Source organism: Xiphophorus couchianus, chromosome 24, assembly GCF_001444195.1.
Source record: "Xiphophorus couchianus chromosome 24, X_couchianus-1.0, whole genome shotgun sequence".
NCBI classification, from domain to species: domain Eukaryota; kingdom Metazoa; phylum Chordata; class Actinopteri; order Cyprinodontiformes; family Poeciliidae; genus Xiphophorus; species Xiphophorus couchianus.
In genome coordinates, this window is record NC_040251.1 from 15,591,786 (window position 1) to 15,613,679 (window position 21,894).

Consider the following 21,894-nt stretch of genomic DNA (forward strand, 5'->3'; position numbering starts at 1 on the left):
TCGTGACGGTATAGTATGAGACAGATAATCTGTGGAAAAAAACCTGAGCTTCCACCAACCAATCAGAGTCAGGAGGCGGGCCTTTGCGTTGTCAATCATGCCCATGTATGCCCTGCTATGCTAAGGCTAGTTAGCATGGCCACCGATAACAGCGGTAAACAGTTTTTTGTAAAGGCAAGTTGTTCCTTTTCCATTAGCACATTTAACAGTGAGTACATGAGGTTGATTGGCAGCACTAAGCCCCGCCTCCTGGCTCTGATTGGTTGTTTTTGGTGGATTTCTTCAGACAGTAATAGTAGCTCAGAGAAGAAGTGGAGAATATTGATCTTTCCACAGATAATCTGTCTCCTTTGTTTTAACAAATATGTAAAAAAGCCAACCTTTGTTTAATAAAAGTTACATACTGCAGGTTTTTTGGGAGAAATTTGCAATAAATTCACAAGAAAAAGGTTAAAGAGGGAACACTGTAAAATCTTTATTAGTAAAAAATTTTGTTTTGCTGTAGTACTTTGAATTAATCATGAATTTCTGAGCCAATATTTTATCCTAACAACTTCAAGCTTCCAGCATCTTTTTGAGGTTCTGCTTACATATAAAAACTCGTGCCATTTTACAGTGTGATGTCAGCTTTTCCGCTCACATCAGGTGGACCCCCAGCGCTAACAGCGTGGTCCAGAGCGCTGCTGCGGTGGCCGCGGCGCCGTTAAAGGTCTTGTCGTGGGCGTAGGTGATGATGTGCAGAGCGCCGCTGTAGGCCTCCTCGCAGGTCGGCTGGATCTCCTCCTGGGGGAGCTCGAAGCCGTAGGTGCCGTTATCTCTCAGCTCGAAGGTGAAAGTCAGGGGGATGTCCTGCATTCGAGCCCAGTCTCTGGATGAACCAGAGTTGGGGTCTGAAGAGAGAATTATGTTGGTAAAATCCTTAAAACCTGTGATTTATAGGTACTGAAATAACTATACATACATAACACAGCTGGAGAGGTTCCGACTCTGTACTTTTTCCCATGAACTTTCAAAATGGCTTCAGCTGCTTCCTCTCCCACCTTCATCTGAGGAACCGGGAATAGTCCGACAACTCTTCTCATTGATTTATTAGACAAAACATAAAGAAAGCTGTTTACCAAACAAAGAAACGCTCTGGAGCTTCATCTGTATTCATGACTCCATCCTGTTACTGACATGTATTACGGCAAAATGAGCAGAGATTCGGCTCAGCTGTGCTCGGCGCCAGAGAACGGCAGCGCCGGCAATGCACAAACACTTCGGCGGGGGAGTGCGAGAACACAAGGAGGAAACACTGCGGCCCGGTTTTAGTCACAGTGGGCCTCGATAAATGCCAACTGTTTATATGGGATCTGTTTTCATCTTGAGATCATGTGTGCATTCATACTAGATCACCAAAATTGCTAGTTTTTGCTTATATTTCTGGTTTAGCTTTCAATCTTTAGAGCAAAGAGCTGAGCAAAGAATAGGAAACTAATGTTGTTAATGAATGTTTGTGATAGTAGGGCATAAAATACTTGTATCAATATTCACAAACCACCTGCGAGAAAGCTATAGCACAGCTAGTCGTTACAGGAAGTAAGAAAAGTGTACATTTAAAAGCCCAGGGAGGAACCGCTGCAAAATAGATTGGATTGTTTATGATTCGCTTTCCAAATTTTATTTACTGAGGAAATATTAGTGAATCTATTCATAGCCGCCATAATGTTTCACTAAATATGTGATACACTGACATCTTTTGCATTTAGCAAGACTGAATTTAAATCAATATTACCCTAATAATGCCATATGCAGGAATAGAAGTGACTGTAAAAATTAGTTAGTGCTTGGCTTTGGCCAAAATCATCCTGTGAAATGTGCAAAATCAGAAAACTGTAATCAAAACGAACAAAAATAAACATTTGAAACATCATTCTTTGATACGTTTCACATTTTGAATTCAAATACTGGAATAAATTAACTTTTCTATGGTGATTCAGAGAACTGAGTATTCATTAGAAACTCCTCTGTTGAGTTCAGCCAACCTTACAAACAGCAGCACTGCCTGAACGCTTCTCTCTGCTGAAGGCCTGGAACAACACATGGAGCTTCATAATCCTGTTTTGCGAACAGTAACTCTTGTCTCTTTTAGTTTGTTACCTGCATCGTTCCTGGTCAGGCTCTCATTTGCTACTTACTGTCAGCTTCCTCCTGCTTGTTCTGCTTTGTTGTTTGCAGATGAGGGTTACGATGCATGTCGTTTATTTATGTAGAGCAAATTTATTACATATTTCCTCATGCACAATCAGCACAGACCTAAATATCTCATGTAACCTGACAGAAAGCAAACAAAATGTGCACAACAACAAAAGCTCCTAGTGCAGATGGTCCTGCGCAGCAACAGAGTATTGCATGTGCAAAGCATGCATGGATGTAAATACCAGCTCATTGTAATTGGAGGCGGTGAAGTCGGGGTGTCCGTAGGGAATCAGGAGCAGCTGGCCGTAGGAGTGGATGGTGAGGAAACACAGGAAGTCTTCCTTTCTGCTTCCCACAAAGTAAGTTACGGCCTGGGCCTCGGGTTCTGAGATGGGCCCTCTGCCAGGGTAGATGTCGGAGTTGCAGTCAGAAGACACTCCGATGGCTGCAAACGAAAACAGAATCAGTCGCTGACACAAACCAACAAGCTGCTTCACGACGCGGAGCTCGGTGATGAGACACTCACTGCCCCAGTTGGCATCAAAGTTGCGGTTGAGGTCGGTGCCGTAGCAATCGCCCGAAGGTCCCGGTGACCTGTTCTTCCTCCACAGTCGGGTCTGAGAGGATCAGAGTGTTCAGTCACTTGAGTCTAAATCCAGCAGCGCAAGAAATTAACCACTTGACATTTTTCTAAATATTAAACCGCTGACGTCTCCTATACTTTGGGCTCATCGGAAGTCATCTTCTTCGATGATTAAACCGCAAATCATTTTTACTCGAGTGCCCTTTTCCTAATAGCATATCCTCTCATATCCTGCTCATGTCCAGCTTGAGAGCTTTGCAGCAGATCAACCGGATTTAATTTGATGAATATCCATCAAGATACTGACTGAGGAGTTCTTCCAGGAGAACATGTAGCCGTCGACGTTGAGCACCGGCGTGATGTAGAAGTCCATGTTTGTCATCATGGCTTCCATTTTAGCGTCTGTTTTGTACGTTTGGAGAATCTGATTTAAAAAAAAAACAAGAAAACAGATTGAAAGAGTTTAATTCTGCATAAAACGGCAGACGATAACTCACATATTTACTCACAAATTTAAACAAACAGCATTAAAGGGGTTCATAGTAGCTCTGGAGAACCGTACATCAGAAGGTTCTCTTACCTGTCTGACAAAGTACTGACAAAACGCCGGAGCGATCCATTCTCTGGCATGAATACCACAGTCCATCCAGATGGCTTTCTTTTTGGTGTCAGACTTCAGGCCGATCTGAAAAACCAGTTCAAATGCCTCTAAATATCAGCAGATCCCAGCCTTTTCTACCAAATAAATTTTTTAAAACCAGAATCTGGTTCACCCTCATCAAGCTAATTGTCCTGTTCTCATAGCTCTTCCCATAATCCACTATGGCCACAACATCGGGGTATTGCTTCGCCATCTGAGACATCCAGCTGCTGATCTGTAAGGCAGAACTTCAATAGACTTTAATCACACTAAATGTGTTTTATTATGTGTGAAACAACGATCGGGTTCTCTCACCTCCTCCATTGGATGGTATTGGAAGTAATCATACTCCACTTTGTTGCTTAACAAAGCACAAAATACATGAGAATCTACATATACTCCTACATTTTACTAAATATCAGAGCAGATTTTTAGCTTGGATCTGTATTTTGACTGAGAATTTGTTGGTAAAAACCAGTATGAAGTACATAAACAGAAGGAATTTTGCTGATTAAAAACCCACCTCTCCAGCGTCAATGCCCCCACTGCTAAGAGCAATGGCACAAAGCTCAGGCTCATCACGTTCAGCATCTTCACTTAGTCGAATGAAGCAGCTCATTTGTTACCGTCAGTCTAATTTCCCTTTACAAAGCCTTAATATACATGTTTATCTGATAAAAGTTCACCTTTGCCTCTGCTGCAAAGCGCTAGCAGCATTACCACAGTTAATATTTAATCTTTTATGAGCAAACATTAGTTCACACCTGTTATTATGCAAAGTAATACCTGTATTTTTTGGATAGTCATCAACCGTGTCTTGATAAACTTGTTTTCAAGATAGTTAGATGACTTGTGAAGCACTGTAAACATTTAGTAATCACTCAATAGATGCAAAAGCATCTACTGGTGTGTTTTTGTTTTGGGAACAAACTAAACCAGTCATGTTTTAGCTACAAGCTAAAATCTGGTTGGAATTGCTAATGGTTGTGCTTAGCAATCAGGCTAACATCTGTTAGCAATGCAAGCTAATTATTTTTCAACATTTCATACAGTTAAGCAGTGCTTTTAATGGGCCGGTACAAAACAAAAGAAATGCTAAAACTATTGAAATGCACAAAGAACAAAATTCTACTATAAACAAAAAACAAATACAATTTAATATATTTATATGGCAAGACCATTTGAGCAAGATTTGAATGGAAGTAAAAACAGTAAGAAAAAATGTAAAGGAAATAAATATTCAGGAAGAGGAACACAGCAATGAACGATAAAATAGGCCTAAGGGATTAATTTTAATAAGTGTTACTAAAGTTTATCTCCACAAGAGGAATTGCTTTCTTTCATTTTTAGATCAGATTAGATGAGTTACAAACACCAAAAAAAAAAGAAAAAAGTAAAGAGTCTCTAGATTATCAGTCATCTGACACAAACAGTATCACTGCTTCACTAAAGGAAGAGGGCAAAGGTCCACACCATATAAGGTTATCCTGTGCCACGCAAAAGTATTCACACCCCAGTAAAGGTTTTTCACATTTTGTCACGTTATAACCACAAAGTATTCCCACAATCTAAACCCAGGTGCAGATTTTTGTTGTTTCCATACGTCTGTTTGATATGTCTAGAAAATGAAGAGGTTCTTCCGGCTCATTAATTTGCACTGAAAGCATGATACTCAGAAGAATCATTGCACTGAGAGGCCAATCTAGGCCCAATAAGCTGCTAACAGATGTGTGATGAGAAGAATCTGTGACTGAACTGGTGGAATAAGAAACATTTACATATTCACCGCTTCTGGAGTGAGCAGCAGGTAGCAATCAACGCCTCTTGTGCAGCCTTAAATAGGCAAACACACTATGCCAACTGTGGAACAACAGCAATCCTTTAAAAAGCCCTGAAATCAGGTTTATTTTTTGTAGTAGTTCATTTTTCAGGAAGCTGGTAAACCTGTCCAAAATCAACTGGAAAGGGCTGTTTTTGGTTTATTATTGGTGCTGAAGTGCACCTAAATGATGCAAAGTATGTTTTTATTGTTTGTATTCATGTTAACCTAAGACACTTAGTGGTAGCATCTTACCAGCAGGGGTCAGAACAATGTGCAGGGGTCATTTACAGTGTGTTTAACACTAAGCTGTTAAACACACTGTAAATGAAGGTGAAATATGTCTTTCTGCACAAGGAATGGAGAAGCCAGTCAGACATTACGGGAACTGATTAGGGGTCAATCCCAAAGTCGACCTGAGGCCAGGTAGTCGGACAAAGATCAAACTATATCCAAGTGTTAGCATGGTCGAGACCTTAATTCAGAGTTAGAAATCACTGTTCACAGGAGTTTTAGATCTCAGATCTGGATTTACCTCTTAAACTTGTAAGTTGTGAAATTAAATCAGTTGGACGACAACTGATGAGCGTCGCAGCAGGAATACCAAATCATCAAGTCGCTCAACAGGGAGCTTTCTGTTTACATGATCAGCAGCTTCTGAAGGAGGTAGCTCTTCTTAACTTCCTCAAAAATGAAAGGCCTTGTGATCCTTCAAATGGCTGATGCATCGACCCGAGAAAGGTTTTCCCTCCAAGGCCTCTGTGTTGATGGTTACTTTCCTTGATGTCCTAAAATCCATAATATTTCCTTTGCCTTTCTGCATTCACAATCAGGCTCTTGGGGTTACACACTGCTGTAAAGGTCTGAGCCAACCCAGAAGCAATGAGTGCTGGTAGATGTAAGGTTTTGTTCCCAAGAACATTTGCTTTGTCTTCAACAATTCCTCAACAAAATCAAAGTTTTAGTTCTTTTAAATGAATAAAGGAATGCTGCCTTGTCTTTTTTCCTGTACAATCTTTTTCTCATGTCTGAGAATAAGAATACTCACCATCTTTTCCAATGCCGTGGCAAGCCAAGCCTTTGCTCCTTCACCTTTGCTGACATGTGCATCATGTCTTTCTGCGAGTTGCTCATAAGATGTAGAGACAAGACCTGACTGAGGCAAATTAATGTGCACACGAACCCGGTTTGTGTGTATGTGTGTCCCAGATACAGAATCAAAACACATCACAGCTTCTTTTCTTCACAATGACGGATGAAAGCGCTAATGCTTTTGGATGAGAGAGACGGGCCATCCTGTTGCACTTAGACGCAACCTTAAAAATACAACTTCCTTGTATCCGGAAACATTTCCAAGGATGAATAATTAACTTTACTGCAAGCATCTTATAGAATAAAGAACTTTACAGCCAAGACATGAGAAGTAAATAAACTTTTACTTAATGGCATTTTGGTAAAATTTAGATGAGGTTCAAGTCATCGACTGATGTTCTAGTCATCCTGATAGTTTATGAAGCTCGTTAACAGAGTTGCAGAGATATGGCAGGAAAATATTTTAGTGCACATTCCTGAGGCGTTCCCATGGATCATTCTGAAAATGAGCTCTGTCCCGGCCTCATTGACATGTTGTGAGTAATGTTTTGGGCATTTGATTTGTGTTGGACTCATTCATTGATTTCTTTGGACTCATGCCTCACTTTTGGCTTCCTAAATATTAGACAAGAGTGTGATTTACAGGGTGTCACGTAGCTTCATAGCTCTAAATGGGGTCTTGTAAGCTTTTCATGCTGCTGGTCCATGTTTGCAATGCTCTGGGATTTTATTTGATAATTCATTTATCTGCCCCACCGCATCTATGGTCACTACATGCAAATATATATGGCAAAAAACAAAAATACCTAATAATTTACTCAAGAACAGTCAAAACAAACTAAGCTAGAGAAGCAAACTGCTGGGCAGTTTGTGCTATAATTAGCTTATTGTATTAATTCAAAATATATCAGCTCTACTGTTAAAAATGATTAATGTGCATAGCTTAAATACCGTGTTAGCTCTCTGCTCTCAGTCAAATTAACAAGGCTAACTTCTTCAAACATTTACTTTGTCTGCAAAAGAAAACACCGGGTATCTGCAGGTTTCTGCAGGTCCAATTTAAAACCTTTTTAATGACACAATGAATAAAATTTAAGACAGAAAAAATATAAATAAAGAAGATGGTTGGGATATCCTGCTGGATTTGAATCAAGCATAAAAACATTGTTAATTTTATTAGATCTGTTGGAAGGGGCTTTGTGCAAAAGCACAAAAGCTAAAATCTGCAGTGGGGCAAATACATTTTATTGTACTGTTAAAGGGACTGGTTTGAACGGCATTGAACTGGATGATATGCAGGTGAAAACCAGTTCTGAGGTGGTTCCTAATTAAACAGTGACAGAAGCAGATTGTCACGTGTTGAGCAACAGACTTTATTTGCACTTGTAATATAAATTCTGAAGTGAGCTAATATTGATGCAGTGAAACGTTATGTAACTCAAACTTACATAATTGTTTTCTTTCATTTTTGCTGCTGGATTCAATCGGCATATACAGTAGTTACCTTATATGAATATACAAGAACTGATAAACACTAATTTCCAAAGTAACTAACAGTACTGTCAATAAAATCTTATGAATCACCAACAGCAGGCTGTTTTAGTCAATTATTTGTTCCTATATTATAATCATGGTTTAAAGTCACAATGCATGCAATTTAAATTTAAATTCCTTCATGAGTAATTTCCAGATGTGTAGCCCATTTATTAGGGTTTAGCTTTGTCATTTCCCTTCTGGCTGCCTGTCTAAACCTGATGATGAATCCAGCTGTTACATCACTCATTTTTATGCTTATTTCAAGTGACACATTCCCACAAAATCAAATTAAACTGAGGTACTTTCAGCTCGAGTTCAGAAAGTAATTGGAAGGAAGGAAGCTGAATCAATGTGCGAAACAGAATAGTGATAATTTTATATTGTCCTTTTCTACTGTAGGGACACAGATAACTCGTTGTCATATTAATTGAATGTACTCTCACTTAGAAAATCTACATTATTATAGCCCAAAAATGGATTTTACAGTTTAAACCAGAGTTTACGAACACCAAATAAAAAGACACCTACTCCATTTTTTTCTTAAGTCAGACGAAATGTTTTATGAGTATAAACACTACAGATTTTAAAAACATAAATAATAAATACTTTCTCATTGCTGCAGAATTGAACAAATAGAAATAATAGCTAATCAATGGAGGTACACTGAGAAAACAAAAAACTCAACTAGGGCAGGATGTTCTGACCAAAATAGTTCAGAAACATCAGACATACCAGTCTTGACCTGTGCAAAGCCCCTTAAGGCAGTAGAGATCAATACTGCAACGCTAAACACTTATTGCTTGAGTGGAGGAGGAAGGACGAGACTTTTGGCAATAGTTTAATAAGCTGTTATCAGTGTTTGGAGAAAAAAACACCAGCACATGTTAGCCAAGCTGGAGCACCGCACACACACACATATATAGATATACCTCCCACACATTAGAGCACGATAAAAGCAGAAACCATCCCCAGGGCCGACAGCAACTTCCCGATAAAAACAAACCAAGCTGCATACCTCCCCCACAGAACAGGCTGCCTCCCCTTCCACCCCCGCTGCCTCCATAGCCTCCGTATATGTTTCCGAAGCGCTAAAACATGAACAGAGTTAAACCCTGAGAGTCTCTCGAATTGTTCCCCATAAATAACGCATCAGAGGAGTCCTCAAACAGCTCTTATTTTCCTTGTGGGTCAGCCAGATGGAAAATGCAATAGTTGCTCCATAGACTATGAAAACAAAATCTCAGAGATATTTTCTACTTTTAAACAAGTCATTTCAAATCAGTCGGTGTGTAAACAAGACGGTGGTACTCGCATAGAATGTGTAAACCACTCTCATCTAAAACGCAGGATGTGCAAGTAACCATTGGTTCGAAGCTACAGCTCCATGCTGTTCTGTAAACCACCAGACAATCTAAGTTAGAAGGCTCGTTGCTTCTCTGTGAACCACTTCAAATTGTGGCTGATTGAGCCATTTGTCACCGGACATGCTGGACAATTTGACGGTCACTCCCTGGTTCAGGAAATACAACTGCAACCATTCTCAGAGAGAAAGTGATAAACATGATACAATAAACCAAAATAAATCCTGAATAAATAGATGACAATGCATCTTCAGTTCTAATCAACCAATCAATAACCCAAATGGCTTAAGACAACTTCTAAGTAGTAAATAAGAGTCCAGTTGTATTGGAAGTTCCAGCAAACTTTAAAAAAAACCAAAACTACCCTAAACACATCGTTACTTATCATCTTTATGAAGTTTTTTTCCACCAAAGAAAATAAATTATCTCCAGCCCATAGATGGTCAGAATCTAAAGGCAAAGCCCGCTCCAAACTAATTTATTGGACAGATTTATGAGATGCTACAAAGAAGGTTTATTACTCCTCATTAAAAAGCTTTAAGTGAATAGATTTAGCTGTTTGGTCTCCACACAACCATGTAAGACCCTGGAATGATGATAGAACAGCAAGATTGCACGCAAACCTGGGTAATAACTCAGAACTTCCTGAGGCAACCAATTGTTGCCTCAATCCAAATAATTTCCCTTCTACTTTTAGACAACATGGTAGATTTCTTGTTGGGAATACATTATTTTGCAGCAAGCATTCTAGGTTCAAATCCCAGTCTTAGAAATGTCTACTGCCTGGGGCATGCCGTGGTGGTGGAAGGGTTAGCGCGACCCACATTCAGGCAAACGTAGCCTCGACGCGGCTGTCGCGGGTTCGACTCCCGGACCCGACGACGTTTACCGCATGTCTTCCCCTCTCTCCTTCCCCCTTTCCTGTCAGCCTACTTTGAAAAAAAGGGGACACTAGAGCCTACAAAAAGACCCCTTGATTAGAAATGTCTACTGCCTCAAATCTAGTAAGTTTCTTAAAGCATTACCGTCATAAAACCAGAATAATTTACAAGAACTAGTAACTCTAATAGAGCTGCTGAGGTTCTCCCCTTAGGTGGAAGAGTCAGTGAACCTAATACACTTTGTAGAAAAAGAAATTCATTGTTGAAAGAAAACTAGGTAACACTTTATTTGAAGTGGTGTGCATAAGACTAACATTACACTGTCATAAACATGACATAACACCTGCCACGAACATGAAGGAGTCTTCATGAATGTTGAAGACTGTTGTTATAAAGTGCCTTTCAGTAAATAATGCAGTTTTTAATGCAAAATTGCATTGAAAGTGCCAAATTAGCATTATTTGGTACATAATTACATTTTTATTCAGTAAAAGTCAACTAAAAGAGTCAATTTTGCATTAAAAGTGTAATTATTTAGCAAATGACACTTAATGACAACAGTTGTAAACATTCATAAATACTCCTTCATGTTCATAACGGGTGTTATGTCAAGTTTATGATAGTGTAATGTCAGTCTTATGCACAACCATTCAAATAAAATGTTACCGAAAACTGTAAGTTGCTCAGTTTGCTAAAAACCATGTGAGATTTTATTTAGCTGTAAAAACTTCTGCCAGATTTGCTGCACTCCAGAATTGTGATAGGGACCGGACACAATCATTGAGAGGGCAGCAAATGGCCCTCAGGCCACATGTTGGACAACAATGGTTCAATCCACAATAATGACTCAGCCAAAGTCCAGACTGAAATCCAATTAAGATTCTATTCAGTGAAAAGACACTGTAGCTCTAAAATGGATTGACTCTGCAGGACGAATACAAATGCAAAGAAATTAAAGATAAATATTATCTTCCAACAGACTTATGTTTATGATTTTTTTTTTGTTTCCAAAAAATATATTCAGGTTGTACAAAACGCAAAAAAGAAAAAAAAAACTGGTAATGTTGATGTGCAGCTTCGGTCTAAGCAGAGTTGAATGAAGCGAGGGAGAGAGAGAAAAAAGAGAGAGAGAGAAGATAAGTGTGTGTGAGAGGAGAGAGCTCACCAGTTGCCCTTAGCAGCGCAGCCTCATTCCTCCACAGTCGGGCTTCAGTCCGATTATTAAGAGCGTCTCCCCCCTCGCTCCAATTAACATCCGCAAGTGCTTAAATTGAGTTTCTTCGTTTTTTCCAGAAGCGCGCAACTCCACTTTGCGTTGTCACCAAGTTTTCCAGCGCACCCTGAATTCCTCCGCGGTGTAATGAAGACAAAAAGCGACGGGTTGACTCCAGCGCGGCGGTCTTAAAGCGGTCCTCAGGTGTGGTAAAAGCAGATCGGTAATTAGCCTCGAGGACGGAGAGGATGGCGGCGAACGGCAGCGCGCAGGAGTTGCTGTCCGTGTGCGGGGAGCGCGGGAACGTGAGCGTGGAACTTATGGAACAGAACACGACCTGCTCCAACAGCTCCGTACTGAACCGACCGGCCACCAGAGCCCGAGGTAAAACCCGCACCTTTATGACTCCCTTTCGTTTTCTGCTGCTGATTTCTAATACATGCGCATACTCAAATAGTAATAATAATAATATAATAAGTATGTGGGTATATTTAAGTCCGTCTGAGACGTAAGTACTCAAATAAAATTGGAAAGACATCACGTGTCTATTTATTCATGATTCCTGAACAAGCTATTCCAACACGGTTTAATTTATCTACATATATAAGTGTTAAGTTGCCACAATAAAATCATTTCCATTTGCGTTATTTATCCGGTTTTCTCTTTTATCTATAAAAACACCGATCTTCAGTCTGGTGCTTTGGTCTCAACAAGCCCTTCTTTACAAAAAAATAAATAAAAATTTTGTTTACAAAGACATTTTATTGATCTTTAAGAATGTGGTCCTTCATTTTTATCGCATTATATGACTTGAAAATGGGAAAACTTGTGGGACAATTTATCATCCAGCAATTTTTATTATTGTGACAGGCCTTATTTCTTTTTTCCTGTTGCTTTTTGTTAGTGGTGCAATGAGCATTTTTATTCTTCCTTTCTTCAGTAACAAAGAGTATTTACCAAAAAATGAAAGGTTTTTTTAACATCTGAAATTTATTAATGATTAACTCATTTAAAAAACTCACTAGTTGAGCTAATGGACTATCTTAAACTGGTTAGTGTAAAAGCACAAACTCAAAAAAAAAAAGCCTTTATCTAAGTCTCTCGTGCACTGATGTCTGCTTAAGCTGAAAATTATTTGCAATCCTGGGTTTTGTGTTAATCAACTTCCCCAGACCTGCATACAATAAATCACCAAGTCAGGCAGATTTACTGCTGCCTTCTCCCAACTCCTGCATCAACAACGCTGGATGAACAACAACAGTGTGAAAAAAGCCGTTTTAATTCACAGTGTTTATTTTGCATGCCTCTAATTCGGAAGCGCAACAGAGATTAAACCCAGCAGTGGAGGAGATAAGGCCCCCCGAGTCCTCTATCAGGGCACCAGTTGCACATCCAGACTGGCTTACTAATGAGGTCGGAACAAGAGCGAGAGATGGTTTTAATATTTTCCCCCCACCACCTCAGCTGCAGTATTGAAAAAAGATTTGAGATCGTTCCCCAATAAATAATTCAGCCATTCCTTCTTCTGTGCCGACTTACTCTTTCAGACCTGTGAACCTCTTCTGCAGGATGTAAGCCCAGCTTCTTCAGGGAGGAATCAAACATAGTGGAGAGTTTCAGCTTTGGATTGACAGAAATGCTTCCATTTTGTTCCTCAGCTCCTAAACATTAGATGATATTGAGCCTTTATCCATTTAGGTGCATTATTTACTTTCACCTACCTCCTGCTTCAGGTCAGAGGGGAACAGTGGAGTCTGATTATGCATTTTTGTTGCTCTCAGGGGTCTGCAGTTATGACAGGAAATTAAAGCCGCACCCCCTGCCATGTGTGTACAAGATCTTATTTTCTAACACAAGTGACCTTCAAATACAGCTAAAGTATATTTATTTGATGTTTTATTACTTCTTCCGAAAAGAAAAACAATATTAAATTGCAACTGAACATCACAGACTTGGACAAGATCTCTTGATACTATAGACAGGTGGAGGTAGAATCCCTTGCAAGGAAAAGAGGTAATACCAAGAACAAGACCAGAGAATACCAAGTCCAACCACTAGAAGGGAGGAGATACCAAGTACAAGACTAGAGGATACCAAGACCAACAATTTGAAGAGAGTTGACACCAAGAACAAGACTAGAGGATACCAAGACCAACCACTTGAAGGAGGTTGACACCAAAAGAAAAACCAGAGCATACCAACATGATGCCAATTCTTTGAAAGGAGGTAAGATGAAGACCAGAGCACACCAAAACAAAGCAAAGACCAAAGACTACTTTGGGTGTATTCGCACCTGACATATTTGGTTCAGTTTAAACGGACCAGTTTGTTTCCCCCTTCGGTCTGGACCTTTTTTGTAGCTGTGAATGCACTTAAGTGAACCCTGGTGCGGACTAAACAACCGGAACGAGATCCACTTTTTGAAGTAGTCTCAGTTGTCTTCCAAATAAACTCTGGTGCGGTTTGCTTCTGGTGTGAATACAGATCGGCCTCAATTCAAAGCAACAGCAGGAAATATGTCATTTTGGGCTTCATGAGCCAGAGTTTCTGGACGCGATGTTTAAAATGAGCCCTTCAGTGTTTCTAATGCTACTACTGCATGCACTGATTGTGCTGAAATCGTTCACCGTTTTCTGCGTAGCGATGCTGTTGCCAACATGTTGTGGGTCAAACCTACGCTGTATGAGCTGCTCTTGAAATTCAAAAGATAAAAAGACTTTCTTGTTGTGCATACACCCTAAGACACAAGAGTCCCAAAGCTTTGAGGGTGGTGAGACAAAGTACAAGATCTAAACCATTGTGGGACAATTTTCAACTGAATATCATAGACCTGGACAGCTGTAAAGCTGCAAACATTCCTAGAAGGTCTGAGTATGGAAGCTAATTAGCAAGCTAACTTTGAGCTCCTGACTAACTGGTTGTTCCTGTGTAGCTAATGTTTTTCAGTAAGCTGCATTGCCACAACATTTAGGTGAAACTACCCCTGTATGCAAGCAGACCCTCAGTAGTATGTCCAAACAGTATGACATCCTAGTAACAAGTCAGCTAAACATTGACTGACTTAGCATTACCTGCAGGTAGAGTGAATGGAGGACGTAACTCAGGGTTTTTCTTTCTGTGTTGCACAGACAGAAAATAAAATCTGTTTTTGAACTGGAATATTTTCTCCTTTTTCTTCTCTTCTATCTCACCAGGTGGTAGCATTGACATTTTAAAGTAAAAAACTTTATCGGCTACATTTGAACACAGTTTGAAACTAGTTCGATTTCAGGAAAAAAGAAATACCAGTCCACCACACTGAGACAGGACAAAACCAAGTCTTTGAACATTTGGTTTCAAAAAAGTGTAATGTATGTAGAGAATCAGCATGGTGTCCTACGTTACAAAGTTCAATGTGTTTTTTGGACTTTTATGCAACAGAAAACACTAATTAGAGAATCATTGTGAAGCTGAAGGATAATTATACATGTTTTTTTTAGTTTTTGAAAATAAAATATAAAAAACCATGAGTTACTCCCAGAGGAACCAAGTCTTTTGGGTTTTGTTTCTATCCATTTTGCTCGTAGAGATGGAGATTTCAAGCTCAGTCCGATTAAATAGAGAACATCAAATCCACATGCTTTCCTTCCAGCTGTATTCATTGGCCAATTCTAAGCTTTAACCAGAATATTGATACCACATCAGCAACACCAGCTGTGTGCTCTGACATATTCCTTTGCGTTTCTTTTCATTTGCTCTTATCCAACGGATGTGTTACTTATTTGGATTGCTATTTGAGGTATTGAGGCTCCCACAGCTTATAAAGAAGCTGTAAAGCACAGCTGACATGCATCCCATCGCATTAATGGCTGCAGACTCTTGAGAGCAGGTGGGGTCAGACGGGGTCCTGCCTATGTGGAGCAACATCTGTATCCGCACCTTGGCTCTGCTCGGACTCTGCTCCCCGACTGATTCAAAGTGGCACTTTGCTGAGCTCACTCCATCCTTCTGAGAGCTTGCGAGTGAGCATGAAGGGATTTCATAAGCATTAAATGAACACAGGTTTTCAAAGGCAGACCAAGGAAAGATACGGAAACTTGCTGCTTCAGATGATCTGTTAGCTGCATACACACTGATAGCACCAGCATGCTATGCAAAGACCAAAACAGACTTCTGTTGTTTTAAATCTCTGATGTTTAAGCTAACATAAACTTTCCTGAAACTTTAAACCTTGGTGATATTTGGGAGATTTGTTGTTTGTTTTGTTTACATAAGGGGAATGGCAGTTGGAAGCTGTGTAGCACCAATAATCTTCCTATTGGAAACATAAACTGAGAATGGGACATATTTTTTGCCTTTGCTGTCATATGTATAAAATCAAAAGTTTGTAAAACACAAAAATATTAAATTTAAGTGAGCACTATGTCACTGAACTTTGTACAGTCATACGGTTTTATTTGGTAGTTTATATATAAACTACCAAATAGGTAGGTAAATATATTTTGGTAGTATTTTCTTTTTTTTTTTTTTACAGAAGTTTATCTTAAAAATCTCTTAAAATGAGCCATTATGATTTTACTTTGTCAAAGATTTTACAGTGCACATCTTGAGTATTTTAGTCCAGCATTTCCACAGCTGTGGTGTTTTCAATATGAAAAGTTGTGGTGTTTCAAAACATAAAATATGTTTTATGTAAATAAAAATTCATACTATTCCAACTTGAAAGTTGGAAGATTGTGCAATTACATTGCAGCTTAAGAACATGATGAACGACCCATAACTATTTACACTTTGACAAGTAACAGATTTTTACTCTGTGCATTTAATGGCCTCCACGGTGTGACAAAAATTAATTATAAACTGGACAGCACTTTTATTTCTATAGAATTAAACGGGCCTCTGGCGTGGTTCTGGCATAATAACTTCAGATAGCAAACACCTTGGCAAAGGGTCTATTTCACTACAGAAAACCCTGAAGATGCAGCTCCTCTAATAGGTGTGAGATGTAAGTTTCAATTATACTGAAACGTGAACTGAACAAAAAAAAGGAAATCCTGTAAAAAAATAAAAAAGAGGCCTCTGCTTTTCATTTAGATTCTTTTCCTGAGGTAGTTTTTAACAGATATTCTCTAAAACATCTACACTGCCTGTAATTACACTCTTAAAAACAGAAATGGTTAGAAATTAGACAAAAACAAAAAAAATTACATTTTATTTAAGTAATTTGACTCATATTTCTGAGCTAAATCTAAAGGATTGCTAAATAAAGTATTTAAATTCAACTAAATATTTCGAATGTACTTAACTAAATAAGCTAAGCGCTTTTAAGTTTTTGTTAAAAGGGGGCCTATAAACATTTTTATTGAGAGCGACAGCTAAGATTATCAACAACTGCTGAGCGGTTAAGAAAATTGCCATACTAGGAAGCTTGATATTAGCATTAGCTAGCTAACGCAGGATGCAAACTTAAATTATTAGTCAATTTTACAGTGTAACCATCCCTAAATGTTGCATTTTAGTCACTATATTTTAAAAACACTGACATTTAAAAATAAAAATCCTCTTTTTTCTATAGCGTTTTAATTAGAGAATGTAAAATGTAACAAGTATTTCATTTAAATGTATTTATCAGATGTGAAAACTGATGCAATGTGTGCCTAGTTTTGTTTTTTCTTTTAAAAAGAAGTTCAAAGATTTGACAGTAACTCAAGCAGTGAAGTAATCTGAAACATAATGTTTTACTGTAGCTTCAAAAACCAATCAGATTAAGAAAAGTACAAATTCAACACGTTAATATGACACACCAACATTTTCCAGAATTATCACGTTGATGCTAAGAGTTTTAAATAATTTGAAATGAGAAATGTACTTCTTACAATCCAGGATTTGAACTGGAGAAACACTGTGGTGCAATAAATGATAAACTTTAGAAAATAACAGCCAAGAATGCTAAATCCTAATATCTGGTGCACAAATCACATCTTTCTGGCAGATCGCTTTTACTGGAAAAGTAAAATATATTAACAGTCATTCACTTTTTGTCTCCTTTCCAACAACAAAAATTATAATGATTATTTTCACCCATATACAAAACTGTTCTTGCTTTCATAGATCCAGTCATTTGGTAAGCGTTTTGATTTTTTTTTGAGGGGGAAAAATATGGTCTACAACTCACAAAGCACAGATCTGCAACTAGAAAGGAGTGGATCAGGATCCAAGTCAAAGTGTGTTTGAAATGCCCAAAACATCTTAAATACATGAAAAGTTAGGGTGGGAAACAACTGTATTTTTTAATAATATGTTGCAAAAGCATAAAATGGCAAATTGGTGAAAGAATAATAATTAAAAAAAAGACCAGGTACACGTTAAGAGGCGCACCCCATAGTTTGAGAACCACCTCAATACTCAATCATTTCTAATAAAAATGCAAATGGAAGATTTAGTAAAGTATTTACTGTACAATAAATTAATATATTTAACAAGCAGACTGTCTGAAGGCCACTCAGACGTCCCAATCCTAATTGATTCATAATTGACTGACAGCTTTTTGCAGACATCTTGCTTCCTGCCATTGTTTTTCCAAAGACCGCAGCGTGGATATAATTAACCCAATTTGTCACCCTGAGGACAGACTGCAGCAGTAACTCTGGCTAATGTTTTTGTTTAAACAATCATGAGCCAAAATGCCATGAAGCTTCATTTCCGTGAAGATTTTTAACTTATTTTTTAATCTGTTTGAATGATTTTGAGTCAAAACACTCAGTGCAAATGTGGTGAAACATGCAGGGAAAAAAAAGAAAAATCGACTGGCACTGAAAGTTAATTTAAATACAGCCTTCATGGGTGATTAAATATATCCTACAAATAAGGAGTTTCCTGCTGCAAAATCTGAATGTAGTGTGGAACCAATATTAATCACTCATGGTGAGATAGCTTATTTAGCTGAATTAGAGTGCTGACTGTTACATTTAGCAACCCCCTGATTACCGTGATAAAATACAGACGGACTTATGCGCACTGAGCAGCATGATAATTGCTGTCAAAGGGTTCATTTGCTTGTAATGCAGTGAAAATGCATTGTGGGAGTGCAGCGGTTCAATCAGAAATCATATCTATCTCCAAACATAACCCAGCTACCAAACATGGTGGGGAAAATAGCCGAATGATTTTTATACCCAGCGACTTTTCCATATAGGAAATGGAAGATAAGGGGGAAGCGGATCCCCCGTCTCCTGATCAAATCTCTTGTGAGAACAATAAATGTTGTAAGCTCTTACCTTTGTGCTCTAAAAACTGTTTTTTGTTCGTCTTTTGAACCTGAGAAGACATCCAGGGATCAAAAAGATCAAATGTGCACTGAGATTTCTGCACGCCATTGAGGTTAGGAGAGATTGCTGTACCTTGAAAAATGATTGATAAACATTGAAGTTTTTACTTTTAGTCAATGACTACAAACCTTTGAGTATTTTATTGTTGGGATATTATGGAGTGGGTCAAGGAAAATGAGTGAGTTTGAGTTTTATTGTAGAAACCATTAGTGGTCTCTAGATTGTGTAGAGCTAGAAGGGACATACTATAAAAATAGACACTTTAAATTAACCCTTCATTGTTTTTCTTATGTTTTTCCACCAAAACCTGGAAGATAAAAGCCTTCAGTCTGGTGATTTGGTCTCAACTAGCCCGTTTTTGAAATACAATTTTGTTTACAAAGACTTCATAATTAATTGCATTTGTATCTTTAGTGATTATTTTAAATATCTTCCAGTTCTGGTGTTTAATGTTTGAATGTCTTCTTGCATTATTACGCCATTACTACCATATTACTTGAAAATGGTCTCAAAATCTGTTGTTGGAACAGGCCTACATTAAATCTTCCTCTCAACAAAAAGTGATACAAACATTTAGCAGAAACACTAAAGTGGTTTAGTCACCATTTGATAGAAAGAAGTTCAACCACTGATTCGGTTTGAACACTGCAAGGTGATTCAGTTACTCGTTGCTAAAGCAACATGTGGTAAATTGAAAAAAAAGTCATTATTGTGAGACAAATGATGGGATTTATTTTTAGATGAGAATTAGCAGAGATCCAGTTACACAAACCACATTCAGAGCTCACTCCTTTAAGCCGTGAGAATAATAATAATACACCTCAGGCCAAACCGAAGGGCTCCATCCTCTTTTGACTTGCCGCCAGCTAATGAAAATCAATAACACTTTTGGGCCGGCGTGTGCTGTGTGTCTTACAAGCTGCACCAATTAGAAGACATTTGCGGCTTTTTGCCGAAAGCTGCTGACTAGCAGCGCGGCGGCTGCCTGTGCCGTGTAGGTGTTTAATCAGGGGTCAGGTAGCAGGATGCGAAATGTGGAGGTGAGAAGGGATTACAGCGTGTGGCTGTGCATTCTGATGCAAGCCGCGGCTTGTTTGGGATTGCATCATTTAGAATGTAGTGAGGTTTATGATGCAACAAAACTACATTTAAAGAAACTCCCCTTACTAAGGAGGTGAGGTTTCATTCCCCTTTAATGTCTTGAAACTAATCAGAACCAAAAGGTGAATATTGATGCTGATTCAAGTGATAAAGCTCCTTTAATTTCTCAAAATATCTTGTTGAGCGATGCCTATGAGCGAAGAAAGCGATAGATTCCTTCACAGCTTCTTTATGTGCGTCCTTGATGTTCAGCATTGATCCTATAGGTGCACTTCCTGCCGCATTAAATATTTACAAAGGAAAATAATTATTATGCTGCTGCAGAGGCCTGCCTCTGACTCATGTTCTGCTTATTTTAGAAGCTTTCTAAATTTGTCCTTCCGGACCCGTTTATTTTTGCTATTTTGTCACAAGCTTTCAGGAGAAAAGTGATCCAAAGGAACCTAGCCCAATGTGACAAATTCACTAATGTTTTTAATAATGAATTTGTAAAATCACTTGAATAGAACAACATGATCTGACAACATGAAGTAGGCTAAAAGTTCTAAATTAAAGATGAAATGAGAAACAAAGTCATTGATATCAAGTTGGGAAATTGTTATAAAGCCATGAGATTCCAGTGAATCATAGCGAGGGTTTTTATTCCAACACAAACAAAACGTATAACGAAACAGAACAACGACTAAAGCACTGCAGGCTTTATTCACCTCAGCTAAGGTCAAAGTTCATGATTCAAGAACAAAAAAGACTAGGTGAAACTTCATCAAATAAAAAAGAAAAATACAAATTGCAAAGTTGACAGTATTCCAGAAGGACAACAAAATTATATCCAAGGGAAAAACTCCAGAAAATAAAATGTTTTATGGGCTGATAAGACAAATGTGAACTCTGAAAACTAACAGTGTTTCAGAAAAACCATCTCACTGTCAAACACGGTAGTGGTAGTGTGATGGTATGGGACCTTTACAATTTGCTTTAATTTGCTTTCTAACAGAAAATCCTGAAAGACAATGCTGAAAGCACACCAGAAAGTCTACGTCTGAGTGGCTGAAAAACATACAATAAAATCAAGATTTTAGTGTGGCCTAGTCAAATCAGAGCTTAATCTGATTGAGATGCTAACAAGAATTGCTTGAAAACCTCAAATTGGAGATCTGAAATGACAAATCTTTTAAAGTGAAGCCTCAGGATTCCCTCTAACTAAACTAAATGCACAGTAAAAATGCTCCTAAAAGTAACATTTTCCACAAAAGTTACTCCAAGTAAATATGATTGAGTAAATGTAACCAGTTACAAGCCAACTCTGGATGTTTCTAGTAGGACAGCACTTTAAGCTAAATTAAAAATAAGGAAAGCATCAGAATTGGACGCTAGGAAGCATTTTGAACTCATCTATCAGGTATTTTCTCAATGAAATATCACCACAGCAAGGTTGTAATTAAAAGGACAAGGCTGCAGCTGTTTCTTTGTAGCTCTTAGATTTTTATTGCTCGTTATTTATGAACCCTGAAGTGATTTAGACGTGAATCATGCCAACATCCAACCTAACTACAGAGGTTGTAAAAGCACTCTCCTTTTTCCACAACCCTACCTTTAACAGATGACAGAGCTCTCTAATAGTGATGTGCTTTTTTCGTCTGACTACACCGATAATAATGTAATGCAACGTAATAACACTTTAATCATGTGTGGAAAAGCAAAATTTTTAGATGAGATTGCAGGAAAATTGGAAAAAGTGGTGGTTCAATAAATGGTGGCAATGGTGTTTCTGTCATAGATCAAACCAAAAATGCTCCATTTTTGTAGCAGGTAAGCATTTCAGAGGTGATGCCTCGCTTTTATCCACAGCGTATGTATGATAGTGGATTTAAACACGCCTGTCATGCTTGGTTGAGTCAAAGGAACCAGGGAAAATCACCCTGCAGTCTTCAGGCCAACACGTCCACCATGCTGTACCGCCGGCACTCAGTCGATAGATAAATCATTTTTCACATCACACCTAATCATAAAGCAGACCGTCTGGCCAGTGGCAGCTCTCTGCATGATATTTGGGCTGGAATTTCTTCAATGGCAGCGCTGAATGTGCGTTTCTGCTCTCTGATGTAAACTCTACTCACTTATGTGTTGGAAATCTGTCTTTCCATGACTGAAACTAAATTAACTCAACCCTAACAGACGTGATT

General features: G+C 38.5%; 2 protein-coding genes across 2 annotated transcripts in view; one reads left to right on the forward strand and one right to left on the reverse strand.

Moving 5' to 3' along the window:
* Positions 1–450: 450 nt before the first annotated feature.
* Positions 451–4,334, reverse strand: cpo (carboxypeptidase O). Its single transcript, XM_028010980.1, has 9 exons — positions 3,925–4,334; positions 3,717–3,762; positions 3,535–3,636; positions 3,342–3,446; positions 3,069–3,185; positions 2,705–2,795; positions 2,421–2,623; positions 962–1,046; positions 451–890 (listed from the first exon to the last, which is right to left on the reverse strand). Exons 1-9 carry the CDS (start codon positions 3,990–3,992, stop codon positions 637–639), a joined length of 1,071 nt encoding a protein of 356 aa, XP_027866781.1. The 5' UTR covers positions 3,993–4,334; the 3' UTR covers positions 451–636.
* Positions 4,335–11,255: 6,921 nt separating this feature from the next.
* The window catches only part of cckbra (cholecystokinin B receptor a), a 35,633-nt gene continuing 24,994 nt past the window's right edge, over positions 11,256–21,894 (forward strand). The window contains exon 1 of the mRNA XM_028010978.1: positions 11,256–11,687. Within this exon, the coding sequence (XP_027866779.1) occupies positions 11,552–11,687 (136 nt within the window). The 5' untranslated portion in view covers positions 11,256–11,551. The remainder of the gene's footprint in view (positions 11,688–21,894) is intronic.